Raw genomic sequence first — 23,809 nt, 5'->3', positions numbered from 1 at the left:
ACTGCTGCTGATTCCTTCTAACACAATTTATGACACAGTGGATTGCTGATGTGAAGAAACAATTTAATAACAAGGCAAAAATAATTGACATATATACATGTTAATATTTTATAGGCATTGTTTGCTCGAAAGCATGATCTGGCTATTGCTACTGAACAGAAATTTACACTGGCACCTGCAATTTTATTATACGATAAGCAACTGGTATTATTATATAATATAACAGAGCAACTGGTTCCCAATTTTCTCATAATGACAGGTGTACATTAAAGGCAGCTCATGGGTGTCCTAAGAAGGTCAAGTCTCTTGCATCAACCAACACTGCAACTGTAGGCTATTATGTATTGCCCTTTTTAATGCTTAAATTAATATATTTTTTATACGTATAACTACATTTCCATACATATAACTGCACCCCTAGTGACTAATAAATCATACAATCACAACCAAAGTAGGGAAATAGGCTAAGTCTACCTTTGTTTTAATTAGCACTGAATTAATCATACATTTTCGATTAAATTTAGGCTACAGAGCTGCAGACTGAAAAAAAAATCTAAAGGCAAGAAACTTTCCTCTTTTTTCCTAACGAGGCCTTTGAAATCGGCCCGTAACGCCACGTCATCTGATGTCACTGCCGCACCTGCGCAGCCATCTTGTACTTTGCGCGAAGGCAGAAAGGAAGGAAGGAAGAAAGAAAGGATCAAATAATCGTATTATTCTTCAATACAGTAATGTCCGTTAAGTAAGCGAATACAGCAAAAAAAAAGACAAGTGGAAACGGCAGAACAGCAGGGGAAGGAGCAACGCTTGCCACGGTGCCCCGGAATTCCAACCGTTCGAGTCATCTCTTTTCCACGGAGTGAAAAGAGGAAGAAACGGTGTCAAATCTCCATCTGAAAAGAAGAAAAAAAAGAGACACCCGGCCTTCGGACTCGCCATGAATCCAGAATAGTGAGTACTTTTATTTAAACCACCCAAGCGATAGAAATTCGTCGTTTTTTCTCGTTTTTAAAACCCCTAGAGCAGCAGACCTCGGCGTCGTCAGTGGACAAGAGTCGTTATTCTCCTCGTAAACGGACTTAGCTGTTAGCTGTTAGCTTAGCTAAGTTTAGCCAACCTAGCGTTACGGGCGCGGGGTGTGTACAGCGAGCTAACTGTTAAATGAATATTTGTGCTAGCTGTACTCATTTGAGGGACAGCCAGGAATGACTGGGGTCATTGGCGTTAATCGGGTATTCTGGGTTTGTGGCTGACTAGCTTTTTGTTTTTTACTTGGCTAAAGCTGTGTGTTATTTCAAACCCGCAACGGCCAGGGGTTGCTAACGTAACCCGAGTCGTCTATGAAAGTGACGACGTTGGTTTCCTACAGCACCGGATTCATGGCTCGTACCGATGGGGAGCTAGCTTAGTGTACTTAGTGTTATTTCGACTCATTAGCTAAAATAGCCTACATACAGGCTAACACGAATCCTTTAAACACAGCGTAAAACTGGCAGTCTTGGCATCTTTTTAAATTAGGGCCGCAAGTAACGAGTCTACAGCCCAAGGTTCACTTAACCTTCGCTTCTTGTTTGTACTTCACTATGGTTCAACTTAAAACGTTTGATTCTTCGCACATTTTCTACATTGCCCACTATTATGTTGATTAAGGTAAGAACCAATAGCCTGTAGTGGTAGTGAAACAATTTAACTAAGTGTAGACTTTTCACACAAGTCAAATTGTATGGCAATATGTACATAGTGACGATTGCTTCACAACAGATGTGACTCAACATTATGTTACATGTCTAATGTTAGGCTGCTACTTGGCAGAAACTTTGGTCCCTGAATTCAGAGAGCTCCAGAATAGCTCATTGCGACATTTTCATATTTGAGAGCTATCAAATACACGTGTTGTTGTTTATCAAAGGGACTGCATTGTTTTTGTCACTACCATTCTAATGTACTTTACGATTAGGGAAATGCATTTTAACAATGGCTTTGATCCATTCAGTCATGTTGACTGAAAGCTGGCGTGAAGTGATTTAATATGATCGAGAGATGCATGTTATCAGTAGAGATTCACTGCCATAGTTGCTGGTATATTGGGTCCAAAACAACAGTTGATGCTGTTCTGGTAGCAGGTTGAGCGTCTGCTTGGTACATTTGAGAGTTTTAGGTTCTCCAAGTCTCCTGAGCTTTGGTAATAGAAAGCCTAGATGCACTTGTTTTATTTTAACCCATTGAATAAATATATATTTTAAAGACACTTTAGCACCATATTTTCCTCCTGCTGTCACCTCTATTTTTCTCTTCATCTTAAATGTAAGTTGTGACATTTAGATTATATGATTTATGATTAAATTATGAGTTATGTTGCTTTTCAGTGACTACCTGTTCAAACTGCTCCTAATTGGCGACTCTGGAGTGGGGAAGTCGTGTCTTCTGTTGAGATTTGCAGTAAGTACATAAGTCTGTTGGCTCCTTTGTTTTATAAGGTACTGAAAATGTTCATGTCCATTTGTCATTTCAGAAATACATTTGCTAAATGTTAAGTACATAACACTTGGTCACCACCCAATTTATTAGAAATTGGAGTTGGTTAGAATGAATCAATTAGGAATAGCCTGACTTGTAGGTGTATCATTAGATAGTATAGCCATGTGTAATTTGTGCTAGGCCACCTCTTTAGTGCTCAGTTTGTTTACTTTGTTTCTGGCACATGACCTTAAACTGAGCAGTTACCACAGATCTGTAAAAACCCCTAAATACCTTGCCACCAACATGTCTGTGTAATTGCTATGGTGAGAATGATCCTCCCAGATTAGAGCTCTATATATATATATATATATATATATATATATATATATATATATATATATATATATATATATATATATATATATATAAAATATATATATATATAAAATATATTTTTTTTAAATTTATATCTTGCAAAAATATTTAAATGTATAAATGGGTTGTACTTTGTGCATGTGTTTTTCATTAAACTATTATCGCAGTAGTATTTGTTGGTGTATTGTAGCAGCCTAAAATAAAACATCTCTTCTGTATGATATTAAACCAGTTTCCAAATGTCTCCTTTTGGACTGATTTTGTGTGTCCATTTTTTGCAGTTCGTTGGAAGTGGGGAATACCCAAACTAGTTCTCTCCATTAAGATTTGATTTCACTAGTTAATATTTGTAAAAATAAAAAACAACAACAATGTGCCCTAGAAGCTGCTTAGGACTTTGTTCCTTAAGAATAACACAGGCTTAATCTTTGTCAAAAATGTAGTACTTATTCAAAGGGGAGGGCATTAAACACATGTTTTATTTATTGCTCCATACCATAATACCTGGGTATTTCCTAGGATGACACATACACAGAGAGCTACATCAGCACCATAGGGGTGGACTTCAAGATTCGTACTATCGAACTGGATGGCAAGACCATTAAGCTTCAGATTGTGAGTGATGGTCTCATTTGTTTGGTTGTACTTATTCATTTGATTTCTAATACAGCCTTACTTTTCAATAAAAAAAAAAATAAATCATAGGTGTATTTCTAGATTTCTTGGCTAATGTTTAACTTGGAGCTGTACTGAGTATTCTTAAGTTTTGTCTGCTGACCTCTGGTAACAGACTAAAACATGAAAAGCTCTTTTTTTTTTTTTTTTTTTTGGGCCATTCTTATGGTTTCTCTTATGTTGTGTTTAATTTATGCTACACAGGCTGAGGTGTGCCTGGGGTGAATGTATTTGTCGAGTTAAGCCATGTTTGCAGTAGAGAAAGCAGGACCCCCCCCACTAAAACCTGTAGTTGTGCTAGCTGCATGTGGTATGAGCCAGGGGCAAGCAGGCGAAAATGCAGGGTAGAAAATAAATGGGCATAAATGAGGGAGAGGGAGGGAGGGACAAGGTATGAGAGTTGTGTTTGTCATGAAGTCAGCTTTAGAGGTGTGTGTGTTTTAATAAAGAGTGCTGAAGTGAACTTGGACTACTTGGACAACTATAGTCATAATACAAAATCTGACAGCCCCTTTGGGTTTAAAGACAATTATTCAGTTTGTGCTGTTACTACTGTTTCTGCTTATAGTCAACAAATGTTTTCTTCTTTCTTGCTCTTGTGGTCTTGTTCTCACCCCTCCAATCTTTGTTCAATATCTCCATTTCGTTCTCAGTGGGACACCGCTGGACAGGAAAGGTTTCGCACCATCACTTCCAGTTACTACAGGGGAGCTCATGGCATCATTGTGGTCTATGATGTCACAGATCAGGTAAGGCATCTTTAAAAAATTTATTCACCTCAGTTTGATTCAGATCTAAGGTGACGTACACTGCCCTGAATTCAGATTTGGATGTTGTGAAAAATGAATGGCTGCAGTCTTGACATATGTTCGACCTGTGATTCTATAGATGTAATGCTATGCTAAGCTCCTGTAATTTACCAGTGACTGTCCGAACATCACCCTTGTTATATGTCATGTTTTTCTTACTTAAAATTATATCCTGCTTAATCTAGAATTTTGTCATGTTGGACTCATTTCAGGAAGGCTTATATTTTTAGCTAATAATTGATTTAACTTGTTAAAGACCAATCTTTGACTGTGTTGGCATGTTGTAAAAGTTAGCATGAAAAAACTATTAATACTATTATAATCATTGCATCCCAAGGTAAGCAGCAAGTGACCAGTCTCTTCATCAGTAAAGGACTCCTGGCTTACACAGATTCAAAGGGATGTGAAATTATTGTCTTGGCGAGTAAATGACTTGTTTTAATAAATTTTATTTTTGGGTCAGTTGGATGTATTGTCATAAAAATATAAATCCTATATATTCTCACCCTGGCAGGCCACCTCAAAAGTCTTAACACTTTGACATTTATTGAAATGTGGCATTGGCTGGAGAGGTCCTTTAGTTGTGCAGATTCTCAAATTTTTCTTTTGGATTTCTATCAGTGATGTCACAAGTTACGCCCACCTCTTCTTCAAAACTGTGAAGCTTTTACATAACAACTCCTTGTGTTGTGCTGTCACTACTTGCCTTTGTGTTGTGCTGATGGTGAACTTTTAAACTCTGCTCACTGTTGTGCTACTTGAATGCAAAGGTCCTTTAAGGCTGATGGAACTGGGGGGGCTGAGTACAATGCATAGTAGTTTTGTGCTGTCGTGATGGTGAAATGGATCACTTGGTCTCTTACTCCAGGTGGCATGTGCATAAATGTATTTTTTCGCAACTTGCTTGGGTATTTATGGGGTCCGCTGGTGCATAGATCAAACCCTGCAGTATAAATTCATTGCTGCAGTCTCAGCCTCCTAATTAACCCCCACCCCAACCCCCCCTTAATCTCTCTTTGCAGGAGTCTTATAACAATGTAAAACAATGGCTGCAGGAGATTGACCGCTATGCCAGCGAAAATGTCAACAAGTTGCTGGTTGGGAACAAGTGTGATCTCACCACCAAGAAAGTAGTGGACTACACAACAGCCAAGGTATGGTGCTGGGTGGTGTGCCAGTGTTTCAGGGAGGTCCTATCATCCACAGAATGCTCCAGAGGTTGGAATCTTTGGGACTGATTTTAATTAATGTGTAAAGCAAGCAAAAGATTTTGCTGGTGCCAGAAATCCAGAAATGGATGAGAGCTTGTCATGGATTGAGGCTCTTTAAAGCCTCAAGGCCTCAGTTGCTGAACATATAAATGAAAATGCTGACATGTCAAAAGCTAATTTGTCTAGAGTATTCAGATTTAATTACTCCAGTTTTCTTTTCTCAGGCCAAAAGGGTAACGAGACGTTTCAGCACTCGATAAGAGTCTTGAATTAATTTGTGCTTACATTTTTAAAAATTATTATTATTTTTTTTTTGTAGGAGTTTGCAGACTCCCTTGCTATACCCTTCCTGGAGACGAGTGCTAAGAATGCCACCAATGTGGAGCAAGCCTTCATGACCATGGCTGCTGAGATCAAGAAGCGCATGGGCCCTGGAGCCACAGCTGGAGGCGACAAGCCCAACCTGAAGATTGATAGCACTCCAGTTCGACAGTCGGGTGGTGGCTGTTGTTGAAGAGCCTCAGCCCCTTCCTGCACTTACCTGCGTGCACACACGCACATGCACACACATGCTCTGTCAGCCCTCAAACATACATCTGCATACATCTAGGAGCATAAGAACAGAAGGTGAAGACGTTCTAACATTAAGGGAGTAGCCACTGCATTTCAGAGCCAAAGCTTGTGTTTTAACTTTCTTTTGGCTTGCAAGAAGTTTAGTAGCTTCCTTCGTGACATCCCAATCCTCTCCTTGATTTTATACTCCTAGACTGGCATCCCGTCTCCCTAACCCTCCCTGCCTGTTCTTAGCCCTTAGCTTCACACGCACATGATCTCCATCTACATTCACAAACCCCAACATCCCTAACCACAAGCAGACACTCCACTGGCTTGGTCCTTAGCAAGGTACATGTCCTGTAAAAGGGACAGACGATGCATGAAAGAAAATGAATTGCATTTTGGGTGACTTACTGTTGTCTGTATGCAGAGCAATTGTCCTAAGAGAGCAGGATGGGTTACTTGAGAGACTGTCATGGTCAACTTCTTTCCCCATACGTGCACACGTGTCACTCACACTCACATTCTTAGAAGGCTCTTGTAAAGACATGGATGAGACCTTCAGCATAGTCATATATGGAAATGGAGAGCATAAATATTGGCAATATTCTATTGTTATTATTATTATTGATTTAGATTTGTTTTTTTTTCTCAGTAGGAATTTTCTAAAATGCTTGTACAGTGGCTTACTGCTGTCAGATGAAGGTGTTTGGAGGGGAGGGGACAAAATCTGTCTTTATAATAAAAGCTTTGTGATGTCTGGGGTTTGGGTTGGTTGAGTAAAGCTACTGTTCCCTCACTTACCTCATTTAGCCCCTCCCCCTTGTGTTTCCAGTCTATCCAGCAGCAGGGAAAAATCCTCATGCCCACACTGGACCAGGAAACCCAGTTTTCCTAACTTGGCACATTTGATTTCTCTTCTGTATAAAGTGGAAGCATGGTTGTCCATTGTCACTGGAGGACAATGATGAGCTTGTTGCAGACTTCCAAATATGAGTATTTTTCTGGAGCTTTTTCTTCTAGTCTTTGGCTTGTGATCTGGTGCTTCAGAGCTTCAGGTTTTCTCAACTTTTAAGTTTTCATGACCTCAACTTCAGGATATTGTGGCTTTCAGAGATGGCTTTGCAGTAGAAGCCCCATGCTGTCTTGTGTTGTCAATCTTGTTGTAGTCTTTGGCTTTCATTCTGGTTTTTAAAGATCTGACGTGTGCAATGATATCTTAGCATTTTGACAAGTTGGACTTCCACAGAATTTGTAGACTTGGTGTTCTGTTTATCCTATGTGCTGTCACATTTTGGTCCATCATGCATCACAAAAAGTGTGATTTAGAAATGTCTTTGTATTTGGACATATTGGACCAGTTAACCAGACCCAGATTAAGCCCAAGTCTAGCCTAAAAGCAATTTCCAAAGCTGTCTCCATTGGCATTGCAATTTAGTCCAAGGCTAGGCTTAATTCATGTCCAGGAAACTGGCCCATGTTTATACATATGTGGAGGGATTTGACAAAGTACTCATGTAGGTTTGTTGTAGCTCTTTGGATGTTATTCTTTTGGAAGCTGGTGTGAGAACATGTCCTATCAGGACAGGATGTTGGGACTGACTGGTCCTGGCTGAGAGACCGGATATGAACTCCCATGTCCTTTGAACAGAAAAATACAACACTGACAGTGAACTCTCACTCTTCTGCCTCATGCCTGTGAGGTAAATCTTTCAGAACCTTCCAGAAATCTTCAGTACCTTTATCCTCCAGGAATTTTTCTTGGTCTTGTTAGGACTCCAGACCAATAGACAGTCTTATCTGAATGATGCTTTTGGCATTGTTAAGGTTTTATGAGTCACTGAGGTTGACTGAATGCCCCTCCCATGTTTCATGAAGTTCAAACTGGAAAGGATATCATAACCCATTTGCCGAATGTCATTTTGACTTCAGAGCCCTCTAGCAGTTGTGCGACCTCAGATGACATCCTGCTGCTCCCTGGTGGACTGGTTTTTGTTGTAACTGTTTCAATATATAGGATGTGGATCTAGAAAAACATAGATAACGTTTGTAGAATTCACTGGTAGTGTTGACCTGTCTCAATTAAGTAGTTGCATCAATGTCTGTCGTAAGATTACTAATAAACAGCCATTTAAAACTAGTAAACACCATTTCAGCCAATGCTAACTTAACCTCAAAGAATAACTCGTTTCTTTCCTCTTTTTTTTTTTTTTTTAAACTGGAGACATTTAGTAAGAATTGTTGGCTTGGGGTTGGAGGGAGCAGTAGCTGATTGGTGGGGGCATGTCTAGTGGGTGGGAATGATTTATTAGGTTTTAGGGCTACTGTGTTTAGAAACATTCCTTATATCTTGAAAAAAGCTGTTTGAGCTTGCTTTCAAATTTAAGCCTGCAAAAGGAAATGATTGAAAACTTCTCACTTGTACACCATCACACACCAGCACATCCTGTTTTGGACATGTTCTGAATGTGCTTTCTATTTTCAGGATGCTTGCGATTCTACTGATTTTAATCTACAAATTGAACTTGTGTTGTGATGCTGTGTGTCTGATTAATTGATCCGGGGCTGGGGGCAATATTCTGGAAGGGTGGGACATGACTAGAAGCGGGGAGGGCTGCTTTTGAATGTGATGGAACCGTGCTATGCGCTTTTCTTTTTTTCTTTTTTTTTTTGCTTTGACATTTTAACTTCATCTTTCACTCTTTCATTTGCACATCTCAGTGTTGCTTTGGGTAAGTCAAGATGAGAGCATGGACGATGGTTCTAGCGAGTACCAGGCTGGTAGTACTTTCCCCTCTCCCTCTGCTTGCTGACTCTGGTGCTTTCTTTCATAGCTCAGTTTGATCATGGTTTTTTTTCCTTCTCTGTACATATTATAAATATATATATAATAAAAAAAAAAAATCAATGTCTGTCTTAAATATGGCTTTTCTGTACTTTTCTTTTTATTGCGTAGTTGACAATTTACGTAAAAATGAATGTCACTTTAATAATAAATATAGCATCCTGTGGCTTTGGTTGACTGGGTTGAAAAACAGGCTAGACTGCTATTATGCAATAATTGGTGTTTAAATGCAGCCCCACTCACACAACTTTTATCATCTCAACCATAAGTCAATAGCTTTAGCTAGCTTTTACAGACCAACAGAGCATGTTGTCCTCGAGAAGGGCAACGTTTGGTTTCTATTTTGAAGTCATTTAGATGATGACAGTGGATTGTTAGTGGGAGGCGTAGTGTTCATGACTACTGCGTGAGTGTCTGTCACTTCTGTGCTCAGCTTGCAATTTTCTGGGCTCACTGTTTTGTGAGAGTCTCATCTGAAGCGTATACCATACCAAATGGTATACTATACCAATTGTTCACATCCAAAGCAGAAACAATCCTCACATGCAGGCCGTCTGCTGAACATCAGTCTTTTGAAAATGTCAATGAAAATTACACAGATTAATCTCAAAAGTCTGATTGTCTCATGATTGTGCATGTTAGAGTAGCTGCTATTACATTGTTATCTAAATGAAAATAAATATTTGCATATTGGATTACCTGTAAACAACCTTTCTACTGTCTGCCCTGTTCTCTTCTGCTCTCTCACATACACACACCCGATTGTGTGTTTTGTGTATATGTGTGTGAAGTAGCAGTGAGTCAGTGATGACCTTGAGTTATTTATAGCCAGAGAGAGGAGAGGAGCTGCAGTCTGCAGGCAGGACTGTGCCGTTTTGCTCAGACTCCCCTGAGAAACGGGAGGGGATGGAGGTGGGTGGAGTTTCCTAACAACCCCCCACTCCCACTTCCACTTCCATCTCTCCTTCCTTCTGTCCCTGCCTGCCAGGTCATTGGATCTACCAAACACACTGGGAATGCAAACGGGTGTAATGGCCTGTTGGCCTCAGTCCAATGCACATGCACATTTTTATTGTAATAATGAACTAAAATGATGATGTTGAGGTCATGGAGAGTCCATGGAGAGACCTTACATGAGGTCACCTTGACAATCTGCCTCCAGATGTTTACCGTTTTGAATTTTGCTGATGCACTTTTTCTCCATCAAAGCACACTATAAATTGTTCTCACGTTTTAACATCCTGCCAGCAACACCTATGTATATTTTGAGAAGCAGTCTGTGGTTACCATGCACACATTTTGTCTGCATTAACCACCAAATGAGCTATAAAAGAAATGCCCATGATTTGAGACAGCAGCAACTTCCCTAAAATTATACTTGTAAATCTAAACAATTTTCTTCTCCACATTTCAGTCAGGACAAAATTATCTTCATTCATCTCCTTTTTATTTCATCACCTTTTATTTACATTTTTCTCAACACAGCAATTTCTTATGTCTTTCTTAAGCACTTCGGTCTCCTGGTTCAGACCAGTTCTGTCCATCTGTCATCCCCTCCCGAACCCCCTGTCCAGCAGTCTTCGTCAGCCCCTTTCTCCAGTGTGCAAGCTGCACTCTCAGTCGACGGGCCCCTGGAAGATGAGCTTGATGTGGCCCTGCTCGCCAGTCAGCCACGTCCCACAGAAAGGGCAGGCGGCGTGGAAGGCGTGTGTGCCGTGCGGCAGTGGGATCTGGCTCCAGCCCTGTACCGTCTTTTCCGAGCACACGTGGCCACAGGGGCAGAAGGCGTGTGTGGGTGGCCCGGCGTCCAGGTAAAGCCCCCCCTCACAGCCCAGCCAGAGTGGTACGTATGGGCCCACCCGTCGGCACATGGGGCACTCGCGGTCGCCTGTGCTGGCGGGCGCTGTGCCCCCGCTGCCAGGCATGCCGGGTACAGCGGTAGCTGCCGCTTGGGACGTGCCTGCCTTCTCCTTGCGGAAACCCCAGTTGTGGTAGCCATGGACGTGGCCGCAGTTCATGTAGACCCAGGGCTGCTTTTTGTCGACGGTGGCACGCTGTGCCAGGCTGGGAAAGGCCAGCGTGTTGAAGCCCACGGGACACTGTGGCCGTGCCGCGTTCAGCTCCTGCCGCAGGGACTCTAGCTGCTTGAGCGTGGGTGTCCTGCGTAGACCACTGGGTGTCCGCCACAGCAGGGTAGCCCCACACAGGTCGATGAGGGAGCCATCCTGCAGTGTGTTTGACTCATTGTCCACCTGCATGAGCAGAGGCCCACACACAGCGGTGAGAGTGCTGGCAGGCCTACATGTTGCCAAGCTCAGTATTGTGTGAATTTTCAGATAAAAGCAGAGAATATCTCCATTACTTTACCCTCATTTTTTCTCCATCCCTTTCCTCCTTTTTTAAATAAATAAATATAAATATAAATGTTAGATATATATATATATATCTCCCTTCAAAACAGCCTAACTTTTCCCCCCATTTTAGAACCTTCTAGAAAGGTTGTAAGCCAGGGTGCTTGATCATGAACTAAAAATACCAACTACCAGTTTTCCTCTCTGTTGGGCGGAGCGTGTCTCTCGGAGGGCAAAGACATTGCCACACACTGAGATCTCCCTCCACACCCCCGGTGTCGGCTCGGACACAAATTCCCCCGCAGGGTGCATCACTAGCACCCCATTGGTGGTCAGTCCATCCATTAGGCCATCTGAGGTCCTCCATTTGGCAGCACGCTCCTAGAACAAACCCAAGACAAGAATGCATTGGACTTCAGTATATGCATGCATAGAAACCTCACATCTTCAATAGATCATATATTCTAAAATGCATTACACAACGTAACACATTAAATCAGTATTGTCAGATTTTAAGCATCTCATTCAATCAGTTCAGTGTAAATTCACCACTATTGCAAAATGAATAAATGACTAAGCAATGAAAATTCATAGTTAGAAAAAGACATCCTATTTTATGTGTATGGGACACAGATTCATGCACGTGCTTTTCATAACATTGGATATCCTTGTGGATTTACAGTTTCTCCATCTTTTCTCCTTGTCCTCTCTTTCTCCACCTACATGGAAAAGGCAATGGGCAGAGGGAGTCCATTGTCTGCCAAGGACACCAGTGTTTGTGAGAAATCATACTGTGGTTAAGTCAGAACATGCAGCAAAAACAGCTACAAAACCATTACCATTTTCCTTTCACCTGATTACTGCTCGCTCTGCTGTATATGTATCTGCCCAAGTTCTGCACTGAAAGTTATTTACCCAATTCTCTCCAAATATTCTGACTCTAAGGTATCTACAACAGTCAAACCCCACCCTGTGATAAGTGATTCTCAATGGATGGTTTGGGGGAAATTAAAAAGCACGGTATTGTCCTGTGCTGGTTTTAGTCAGATCCATTTCGACAATCAAATCAAAACCTTTGGCTGAAATGAATGTCGATCAGTGTTTTTCCTCTGCTGCTCATTGACTGCTTGTGAGCTACGATGCTTTACAACTCTTCCCTTTCCTAATTTTAGGACAGTGTTGTTAAACTAAATACAGTATTTGTTAATATTTTTTATCAGTTACTGGGAGTTGAGAAGTCTGATGGCATTGGGGAAGTGTTCTGGTAATTTAGGTCAAATATGATAAATGTGACCAACTAGTTTAAGTTTCTTTCAACATGTAGATACCCTCTTGAATGGCAAGCATTCATACCATACCATTGTAAAATTCCACTTCAGATTTGATTCACTGAAAACATTCCTCATTTTCTCCTGGTGTTGGTCACATCCAACTCCTGACTGCAAATCTTGACAGATGCCTTCCTCCAAAGTGTCTAAAGTCAACCACAGTAATTTTATGAATGCTGTCCATGTGCAGATGCAGCTCGGCACACTTGTAGGTGAATGCTAACTGCTCGGTTCTGTCCCTGTGATTTAGAAGTTGCCCAGATTGGCATGTGGCTTGTATTACATTATACTTATGTGGGAAGAGGAATCCTTCCCACCCTAAAGAACACAGCTGGTACTTCTCTTGGACCCCTGGTCATGAATGGCAAATGGCAATGAAGGGAATCAAACTCGAATCTGAGCAGCAGAAATTGTGTCTTGGCTGGCCAAGTAGTTCAGGATCCGTTCTTAACTCCACAAAAGCTCCAATGTCAACACCACCAAATGAATAGCTTCTCGGCAAGCAACATTCCAACTGGCAGAATGCAAACTATCCCCATCAATACCATCATTCTCCGGTAAACAGCTCCAGTTGGGACATGATCGTCCCAACTTTTCTGCTCCACTTACATACTCCGATTGGGCTTCTGACTCACCCCAAGGAAGATGTTTTTGGAAGAGTCAAAGCCAGCAGCATAGATGCGAGCTGTGTAAGGGGCGCTGCGCTCACATATGATGCGGCAGGCATAGCGAGAGATCGTGCTCTGGGCCGACTGACCGCCATCTCCTCCGGCGCCCCCCTGGCCTTGGCCCTGCCCTCCGCCCCCGCCCGCCGAGTCCGTCACCACTAGGTCAATCATGCTCTCTGTGGAACGGCCGATCTGGGATAGAAGCAGACATGCAGGCATGACAAAAACTCTGCTGTTATTTACTGTTACTATATGGGCGGATTACTCATAATTCTCAGGTAATATTGAGCTATATCACAACTATTTTATAATTCATAAAGAGGTGGAAGGAGTGACCAGAAAATATTGATCTGTGACCAGAAAACAGAAACTACTGTTCAGTACCACACTAGACCTCCTTTGGCCTTGATGGCTGCTGCTACATATTGTGGCACTTACTCCATGAGTGTCCTGAGCTGACATAACTACCCAACACCGAGATGTGGATACACTGATCTAGTGGTGTTAATGGACCTGGTGTATGCCAGATGAATACTTCTGAAGCCATTATGCCCTTGGTGGGCTCTATAGCTATAACCTTGCAGGCTGGATCCACCATCTTGTGATTTAATCACACTTGTCAACCTTAGCTACAAATGCATGGCTAAAAGTATGTGGACACCTGACTATCACACCTAAATGAGCTCGTTGGACATTCATGGGCAACCATGGGCATTACAATGGAGTTGGCCCCCCTTTTCCAGTTCTAACAGCATCCACATCGAAAACTTTCAACAAAGTTTTGGAGTGGGTCTGTGGGAACCTGTGCACATTCAAAGAGCATTTTTGAGGTCTGGTATTGATAATGAACAAGACGTTTTGGCTGACGACTGACATCCCAATTCATCCAAAAGGTGTTCAGTGGGAGAGAGGTCAGGACTCTACAGTCCACTGGAGCTCCTACACATCAAACTCCTCAAACCATGATTTATGGACCCTGCTTTGTGCATAGGGGCAGTCATTGCTGCATAGGGGCAGTCATTGCTGCCATAGTATTGGAAGCAAATAATTGTCCAAAATGTTGTTTGTCTAAAATGAATGCTGTAGCATTAATATTTCCCTTCATTGGAACTACAGGACCTAGCCCAAACCCCAGACCATTATCCCTCATCCACAAAACTTTGCTGTTGGCACCATGCATTCTGGAAGGTAGCGTTCTCCTGACATCTGCCAAACCCAGATTCGTCTATCAGACTGCCAGATAATGAAGCATGATTCATCATGCTAGAAAAACATTTTCACTGCTCCAGAGTCCAGTGGCAGTATGCTTCACACCACTCCACCTGACGCAGCTTGGCATTGTGCATAGTGATCTCAGGCTTGTGCACAACTGCTCAGCCATGGAAACCCATTCCATGAAGGTCCCGATGTATAGTTCTTATGCTGATGTTTCTTTGAGAGGCAGTTTAGATCTGTGGTAAAAACATACGATTTTATGCATAAATGTAAATTTGCATGGCCTAGTGCTTGATGTCTGAGCTACTGTTACTCGCAGATGCTTCTAATTCACAATACAAGCACTTACATGTATTTGTAGTAGGGCAGAAACTGCACATCCCATGACCTTGCCAAGCTTTAAAGTCTCTGAACTCTTCAGTACAATCCTTTTTACTGCTAACATTGGTATATGGAGATTGAATGGCTGTGTGTATGATTTTATACACCCGTTAGCAATAGTTGTGGTTGTTGACCTGAACTCAATAAATAGACCTGAATGACCTGAACACAATAGTTAGTATGGGTGTCCACACCCCCATTTTTGGCCATATAGTAAATATTGTGCTTGAAATCTTTTGTTCTCCCACATTTTAACTGTCGTACTACAGACTGTTGATTGATCCTTGTGTCATGGACCTCACAGTCTCTCCTATTCATTCCTATATAAATGTTCTGATGAGATGAAGCCTTTGATGTCTAGCCTCTCCTGGTCATGTTCAAACTACTGTCACAATCATTGTTAGATCATACCTGACATTCATTGTTGGTATTCCATTCATATTCAAAGCAGGCATTGAAATGCCTGTAGCTGAAGCTGTTATACACACCTGTTTATACAGTGTATACACAAACCGGAGTGCCCACTCCTGGCATGGGGTGGGGGGATGTAAAAGTGCTGACTACTCACAAATCATAGAAGAGGAGAATGTTTTGTTTACCTGAAACATATCTGTGTTAGAGTCATGTGTATACTCCACAATAACAGAATGACTCCTTGACAGCGTGTAGGAGATACTGTGTTGGCTTTTGTTGCTCAGGGCCTGCAAAGATAGACACACAAACACACACACACCCTTCATTCTCTATAGAAGAGGAGGTGCTCTGAAGTTTCCTAATCTTATGCAATGTACACTGCCATGTTATGTAAAGGCAACGTCATCATCAACTCACTCATACCACTTAGTGGGTGAGTTAAGAGAGCAGATATTGGGGGGGGGGGGGGGGGGGGGGGGGGGGCTGTGCGCAAAGAAAGGTAATAGATTTTTAGCCCAGTTGTTACTAAGACAAAAAAGCTTAATATTTATGTAAATCATGAGTTAGTGACTTTGTTTTCTGATTTAAAAGGTTTAGGGCATGAATGTTGATCATTGATCTGTTATCGGAATTCATATCCTGGTAAATCGACTGCTATATATAAACAAAATCAATAATAGAGTATGGCTTCACATGTCAAATCATTGTGAAAAGAGGTCTCTCCTGTATTTCTGTTAATGTTGGCACCCTCACCTTTGACACCAGAGGTGTGGAGACATTGTGGATGACATCAGGCTTGACACCATTGGCTTTCGGTCTCTTGTAAAGGGCCAGCCGGCTCCTCCTGCGTCCTTTGTCCCCACTAGCTAGTGAACCATTATGTCTGTGTATAACAAGGCTACAAGAATTAGATCTGCAGGCTAGAAAACTTTGCCATATCTACATAAATGTAATGCGATGAACAGTATTGTGTGGTGAATAGTGTCTTGGTACTGATGACTGTATTACAAATCATGTGACACAAATGGGGTTAGTATTAACATGATCCAAAAACAACCGTGATGGTAATCTTTGTGCCCTCTCTGATAAATGTCTGGTTTTGAGCTACAGAGGTAGAGTTCCTTTTGGTTCCAGTAAATAAAGCTTCAACACATGAATTGACCACTAGTAAAGCAATTAAACAGCAACATTTCATCATAACTGGTTTTGTCTATGCATTAGTAGGAGTAATGTAGAGTTAACAAAATGGATGATGAGATTCTTTGAAAGCCCCTCAGTGAAAATGGGATCCTATCTTACAAGTCATCAATACTCAGCTCAATAACCAATTCACTAAATGAGCTCTAACTCTTCCTGACTCTTCTCTCTTTATACATCAATGTCGAAATGGTTAAAATGGTCTCTCTCTCGGTCTTTTCCTCTCTGTCAATAGTGTCTCTCTGTCTCATCTCTCCTAGGGGCGTTCGTTTCCCTGCTCTGCACGGTGGCTGTAGGATTTGAATGGTGTCTTTGTCGGCAGTCAAACGAGGTGCTTTACATCCACAGCTGAACTCTAAAGATAAGTGAAAGCAGCAGCTGTATGTGTGTGGCACCAGTGGGGACCAGCGACCTGAATGACACTGCGTTCATTCATCAAAAAGAATCATCACTGGAGTCTGATTATTTTAGGGCAGTTTTATCCTTGAATTCCTTCCGAACTCAATTGTACCAGAATATTGGCAATGTGAGCAGGGTGTTAAAGAACTATAGGGCTTTAGCAAAATGAATAGTGCATCTTTGAAATCTAGTGCATCCAACTGAATGGTAATACAATGTGACTAATATCAAAGCTTAAGCAATAAATTGAGAGTATACACACACACACACACACACACACACACACACACACACACACACACACACACACACACACACACACACACTATACTAAAACTGTTATCCACTATATTCACTGTATGCAAAATGACAACCTGACCCATCACTTTCCCATCTCTTCTGGATTTCATCTACACATCATGTCCTGTATTACATGACAAGGGAAAAAAAAAAAAAAACCCTTCAAATCAGATAACATAATTAGATAAGCCTGGCTGTCCAGCTGTTCATAAAATTGTCATCTCTCGTCGGATAAGCCAGCCCCTCTAGAAACGCAGGTGGCGCTTACCCGAGCACGATCAGCTCTCCATACTTGACAGGCTCCTTGTCCCCAGGGAAGAGGGCATCATGGGGCTGGGATCCTGAGCCCAGGGGCATCGACGGCTGACTTTTGTTGCATGATGGGCGCAGCTCCAGTGGTGGTGGGGGGCACAGGGCTTCGGAGCTCCCCTCTAAAACCATGTCCAAGGGCGAGGAGCGGGGGCTCACAGCTGATAGGGACAGGGAGACACATACGTAGTCTTGACCCATCGCGCTCGCAATTCTGTCATGGGACGAAACACGCCACGACGCCACTGGCAAGCAACGGGACTGAGAAAAATAACTGCAGCAAAACATTACGATCCAGATTACGGGGGGGGGGGGGGGGGGGGGGGGAACTGCGGTATCATATATCAGATGATACGGGGAAAAGCTAAAAATGCAGTGCTCTGTTAGGTTAAGCATCAATTGTCAATCCATCTTGAACAGTATATTTAACAAATCCTGAGAAACCCATGACCTTCCTGTACTAAATGTAGCCCAGTGCCAGGATAAACTTTCCTTTAGACAAAGGTGTACCGTGCTGGCATTTCCAACCCTATATGTGGTCAAATTAACTGTGGGGGGGGATTCATCATTTAAACATGCTGAGAAATGTGCAAACTGTAAAGCCAAGTTGAAAACAAGGAATGCAAATTGTGTTGAAAAAAGACAAAAATCTAATTAGATAGATTATCCAATTCTGAAATGTTGCCATCTCTTAAATGTGGAATCAACCAATATTCCTTTTACATAGCTTTTGTGTTTTACAAGATTACACATAATTTCAAACATACACACACACAATTACATACACATAATGATCACGTGCAATTTATAGATATCTTTAAAAGTTTAGTGTCTCTTAGTACCAGCCTGTACTTACATTAACATAGCCAGAGTGCCTTTTTTGCACATACATAAAACCTAACTTTGTTGCATGTTTTATAGATGTCAGACTCGATTACAATTACACACACACATACACAAAATATATTTTTAGAATGCCAGATGAATACATATAAAGGGATACGTGACCATCCCTCTATAACCCTTAATCCAGAACCCTTAATCCTTACTTGTGAGCTCTCCTCTTTACCTCATTCCACAGGTATTGTGTGTCTCTCTGGAAGACAGAGGCAGAGGCTAACAGGGTATAAAAAATAAAAATAAACTAAAATCTCTGGAGTCTATGATATCATGTATCTTAACAAGATACAAGGCTGTTGTCTGCATGACTATGTCTTCCTTTTTTTTTTACAGCAACCCACTTTTTCATAAAGCCTTACCTCATTGAACAGTAGCTCAATTTTAAAGACCAAGCTGTTTTATAATGTTTTATTTTATTTTGAGTTTTGTTTTATAATGACGCAGTGATCTGCAAACCAAAATGGTACAAAAAGAACAAAAATCACAGCAAGAATTCTGTACATTTTGGATTCATATCTGAATAACCAATAGTTTGCCCAAACCCTTGCCTACAAGAACAGCTTACTGGGTAGCAGATGATGGACAGCACATATCGACAAATCACAGCATTTTTTACTGTGCAGCAGGGCTGTGGGTGTGTGGTGGTAAGAGGGGATGGCGTGGACAGAGGGAAGAGGGCAGGCGAGAAAGAGAGAGTGGGAGAGAGTGAGTGAGACAGAAAGCCAAAAATAGAACTAGCATGGCAGTGTAGGTGATGGAGGACAGGGTGTGAATGGAGAGAAAGGCATGTAGAGGTGAAATAAAAACATTGCACATGACAATGGTGGTGGTGAAGGCTACGTCAAGACAGACAAGGACTGGAACAAGCAGACAGGTCTGCAACAAGACTGCATCTGTGTATTGGTGGTGGCGATGGGGGTCGTGTGTGTGTCTTGTAGGGGGGCCTGTACGCCTGCGCGTGAGCTTGGCAGGGTGATGGATTGCCTGTTCTGTGCCATGCACTTTCTAATCAACCCACTCTCACAACCTGGGGGAGGAGAGGGAGAAAGAGAGAGAGAGCATCCCATGGTCACAACCTGGGGGAGGAGAGAGAGAGAAAGAGAGAGAAAGGGGGGGGGGTGAGGGGGGATAGGAGAAAAAGGCCCAGAGGCTGGCTAAGACAAAGGAACGCGAGGAAACAAAGGCATGAAGATGGCTGGAGCATGAACAATAGTACGGTGGCTAGCACTGACTGTATTAATGCTGTTCCTTCTTTTTACACATTATTACACAGTTCATCAATAATGCGTTGGCTCCTTCTGCCTTTATTACCAACGCGGCCCCCTTAGCCCAGGCACCATCTGTCCTCCCCTCTTCCTCCTCCATCTTCAGCTCCTTCATCTTCTGTCTTCTCTCCAGCACATCAAGACACACTTCTCTTTCTTCTTTACTTTACTTTCTTGAGATCTTCTGTTTGTGTCTCCTCTCTTCCAAAATAAACCGCTACATATTCCTATGTCAATCCCACAGCCCTCTTTGGTGTCTCTGCAGTGTGGTGAGTGTGTATGTGCATATGAGTGGGAGAGAGTGAGAGACAGAAAGAGAGAGACAGAGAGAGAGCGAGAAAGAGAGACTGAGGGAGAGAGAGGGGAGTCGGTATCATCTGTCTCCATCATGAAAGATTAAGGGGGTGCTAAATATATACATATGCGGAAATGAGCCCAGGAATAACTCATAGTACCTCCTCTGGTCTGATCTCACCGAACTTCTTCATAATCTATGTGTTCCTCAGCAGACCATTAGCAATCTTAAGTTTCCTGTTGGCAGTGCACACTCCATGCAGCGTGTGTCTCGGACACCGCTGTAGAAACAAAGCCACCCGCAGCCCTTTACCAAGGCACTGTGACTGGGAGTACATTTTCTAATCTTCAGCCATGTTTGTGTTAACTAAATTATGCATGTCAAGGAAGACTTACAATGGTTCTGGTATTTGCAACGGTAATGCTATGCACATAATAGGGGTTGCAATATGTTTGTAGATTCTGTTTGCAAAAGGATGGTAATAGTGTTGTCATTGGAAGCGTATTTATAAGGCTGCTACCTGCTAGTACAGAAGAACGTCCACCGTGTTTGTTGTTTCCTATCGCAGTGGACTTGTGGACTCGATGGATATCTCATTGTTGCAACAAAGATATATTTGTACAATGTCATATCACACCGTGCCATCAAGTGGCTCCTTGCTGCAGTGCCCTGTAACATCCAAGTCCGTGTTGTCCGATGGAGTGACCACTGCGGCCTGCCTCTGTGTCACACCGGCGCAAAGGTGCAGGGTGCAGCAGACTGCGCTGTCTGATGATAGGCCGTGTCTCTCAGTCCTGTCTGACCCTGCTGCTCCTGTCTGGAGAGGCGGAGTCCTTTAACCAGAGCCACCAAAAGAGGCAGGGCAGGACAAGGAAGCAGAATTGGTAGCACTAACCAACCAACCAACCAACCCTTGTCCTCGCCGCATCTCTCTACCTCTGTCTCCTTCTTACTCTTTTGCTGAAGTGCTGCACGCCTGTAATTTGTGAACTGCTTTATAGACCACGGAGGAGCTGTGCTACACAGACTTAATATTCAGAAATGCAGGTCAGCAGCTTCATATTTTGGTTACCTTGTCTGACTTTCCTGTGACATTGTGACACTTTGTAATGTCTGCTGCGATTCACTGAATGACTGCTAGGAGAGAACACAGCCACAGAGTCCTGCAGTATTTTTATATGTCTATGGGACCCAATTTGGTTTGGTCATTATTATGCCTTAAGCCCACTGGTGTCACAGTAAGGGGAAGCCTTCATATTAAAACAGCACATTTTCTAAACTAGCAACAGCAGCAACCAAATTAAAATAGCAAAGAGGAAGCCAAGAAACACCAGTCTGGTTTGCGGCAACGTACCTAAAATGACACTTCAGAGGCCGCAAACTTTACCAACACACATATTTCAGTCAGACATACCTCTTAGGAGAGAGCATGTCGTTTTAGGTGTGTACCAAACACATTTTGTTTGAGGTGGGATCGACTTACTTCCACAGGCAAGAAAAACTAATGCCAACCTTCCAGAAATTCATCTCAATCTCCATTACAGGAATCTGATGGAAGATACTGTGTGACGCAACTGGTAAATTAATAGCAAACTGCTTCATAACCACAAGACTGTGAGTGAATTCAAATTCCTCCATAATACTCCAGAAACGATCAAGATTCAATATCACTGAACTGCAGATTCTAACTGCCCTGTCTTTTCATTCTATATGAACAAAATGAGTAATTTCTTCACTCCAATGTCACAGGTGGCTACACCTCCACCCAAACCCACACGCCCCAAGTGCAGCCAGCCAGGGAGAGGACCACAAACTAATTAAACCGTTATAGCTGTCTGTAAATCCCCACAGTGACACAGGCTGTGCTGAGTCACTCTGGCTAACATATATTGCAATAACATATCATATCATTGCCTGTTGTGTCAAACTCACAGAGGGACAACATAGGTTATAACTACAGTTCAGTGTTCGCATATCCAAAAATCCTTGTAAAACAGACAAAAAATAATTTGATACAATAAATAAAATACACATTATTGTTGTATGTACATGTAAACAATGTATGCAGGACAACATTATCGAGGCCCATACAAAAACCTTGTGATGGCCATCTTGCAATTGTTGCCACGTTTTAGTCACTATGTTCAAAACAGGCCTTGCAAGACATGCTTCTATGGTCGCGGCATTCACAAACGAAACAGAACTCTTAATATCAACAGAAGGGGCATTTTATAACGGCATTACGATTATACCCCCATGACTGAAATAGCATGCCTGTGGAGATTCCTTGCTTTCAGGCGACAGATTGCAGGGGATTGCGTCTATAGCACTAAACAGTCACACCACACAACAGGACAGCTGAGAGTTAATGGACACTGTTGATTGTGGGAAAGAAATATGGGACAATTCAATTTCGTAAACCGGCCGTAGTCTGGAGACATTTTACGCCAACTGTCACATTTTACTTTGAATTATACGGCGGTTATGTTGTGGCCATCTGTCTTCCTTCACATCCCAGAAGCTATAAAAATTCATATAATAAACAGCCACCTTTGCATCAAAAAGAACAATTGCAAGCAACCCATGGCACTTGGTGAACCATTATCAAAATTATTGTATCTTATAAGACTGCTGCATGAAAATGTTTCTTTGGCGGGACCCTATCGACTTCCCTTGACTCCCAGACTGCTGCGCTGTGAAGTACGCAAAGGGATTCCTTTCATTCTCTGCACAGACAACAAATAGACTACTACAGAAGACATTACCGAACCATGCTCACCGTGCACCGAAATAAAAGATCGTGCCGTTTAATAATAACACAAGAAACGGTGACAACATCACCGAAAGTGCCGGCCTATGGGCAAAGTCGGCAATAAGACAGAAATCGGCGCAAATAACAAAACAGCCTACACCCAAATCGAATACACACCCGCTGATATCTGCGTCGCAGGACCAGTTGCCTTGAACACCCTTGGTTTGTCAATCCCCGTGCGGCATCAAAATCGGGCGCTGCGCTGTCTAATCACCATCTGCTACGGTAACGTTGATTTCTCCGTCATCACATCGTGCGGTTTGCATTGCCACACCAGTGTCATCGGTTACACAGCAGACGGCGAGGATGTTAGTCCAGCATAAGGGCAATTTCGGTCCGAACCTGACTCTCGGTTGTCACGCCCATCTCTCCCTTGCGTTCCCCCCTTCAAAGAAAAGCGAGGAAGGTTTTTGCCCTCGCCCACATAATGCGTCTTTGCGGTTGGTTAGGATACCACGACTCTTGCGTAAGCCCGCCTTCGGGTACCGATAGCGGCGTTGGCACCACCTACCTGCTGGTACCTACACGCAGTGATGCTCTCGCTAGAGAAGTGATGAGTCTAAAAATTGCTGCCAGAGCCTTCCGCAAGAATATAAATGTTGGTTTAATGCTGCCCGATGGTCGCTCTAGACATGTTGAAAAGCAACTATTAATGTCATTTTCATTTCATCTATAGATAACGTTTCGCATTTCATATTAGATAGGGAAAATAAACAAGATTAGGTCTGATTATAAACAGATTTGTAACTGTCCTTAGATTTTACTCACCTTCCCAATTTCAAAAACCAATATTAATACTTAATGTTTTTATTTATCATTTGTACATTTAGTGGCCATTAATTGTGTATTTTCGTTCATTCTGCCATAGCCTGCCTTATATTCACATTCATGCTGTTAACCTTCCATTCAATGTGATCCACTGGTTTTAAATCTGGGGACTGTGTAGACAGTTATGGCTAACTAAAATCACTTTCATATTTGTGGAGCAGATTTGAGACAACATGTGTGTCGTGACATGTCTTCGTGCTGGAAGTGTCCATTTGAA

The 23,809-nt window shown here is 42.3% G+C and overlaps 2 protein-coding genes across 2 annotated transcripts; one reads left to right on the top strand and one right to left on the bottom strand.

Annotated features, from left to right (window-relative positions):
• Positions 1-626: 626 nt before the first annotated feature.
• rab1ba (zRAB1B, member RAS oncogene family a) lies at positions 627-9,625 on the top strand. Its single transcript, XM_035519692.1, has 6 exons — positions 627-951; positions 2,367-2,439; positions 3,355-3,450; positions 4,164-4,259; positions 5,342-5,473; positions 5,850-9,625. Exons 1-6 carry the CDS (start codon positions 938-940, stop codon positions 6,042-6,044), a joined length of 606 nt encoding a protein of 201 aa, XP_035375585.1. The 5' UTR covers positions 627-937; the 3' UTR covers positions 6,045-9,625.
• Positions 9,626-10,364: 739 nt separating this feature from the next.
• On the bottom strand, positions 10,365-23,235 carry peli3 (pellino E3 ubiquitin protein ligase family member 3). The gene is made up of 7 exons (XM_027017264.2): positions 22,882-23,235; positions 17,452-17,653; positions 16,041-16,170; positions 15,473-15,574; positions 13,245-13,469; positions 11,474-11,662; positions 10,365-11,182 (listed from the first exon to the last, which is right to left on the bottom strand). Exons 2-7 carry the CDS (start codon positions 17,622-17,624, stop codon positions 10,547-10,549), a joined length of 1,455 nt encoding a protein of 484 aa, XP_026873065.2. The 5' UTR covers positions 17,625-17,653; positions 22,882-23,235; the 3' UTR covers positions 10,365-10,546.
• Between the last annotated feature and the right edge of the window lie 574 nt (positions 23,236-23,809).

The sequence above is a fragment of the Electrophorus electricus genome, chromosome 19, assembly GCF_013358815.1.
Source record: "Electrophorus electricus isolate fEleEle1 chromosome 19, fEleEle1.pri, whole genome shotgun sequence".
In the NCBI taxonomy this organism is placed as follows: domain Eukaryota; kingdom Metazoa; phylum Chordata; class Actinopteri; order Gymnotiformes; family Gymnotidae; genus Electrophorus; species Electrophorus electricus.
This window is presented reverse-complemented; position numbering and strand designations above follow the sequence as displayed.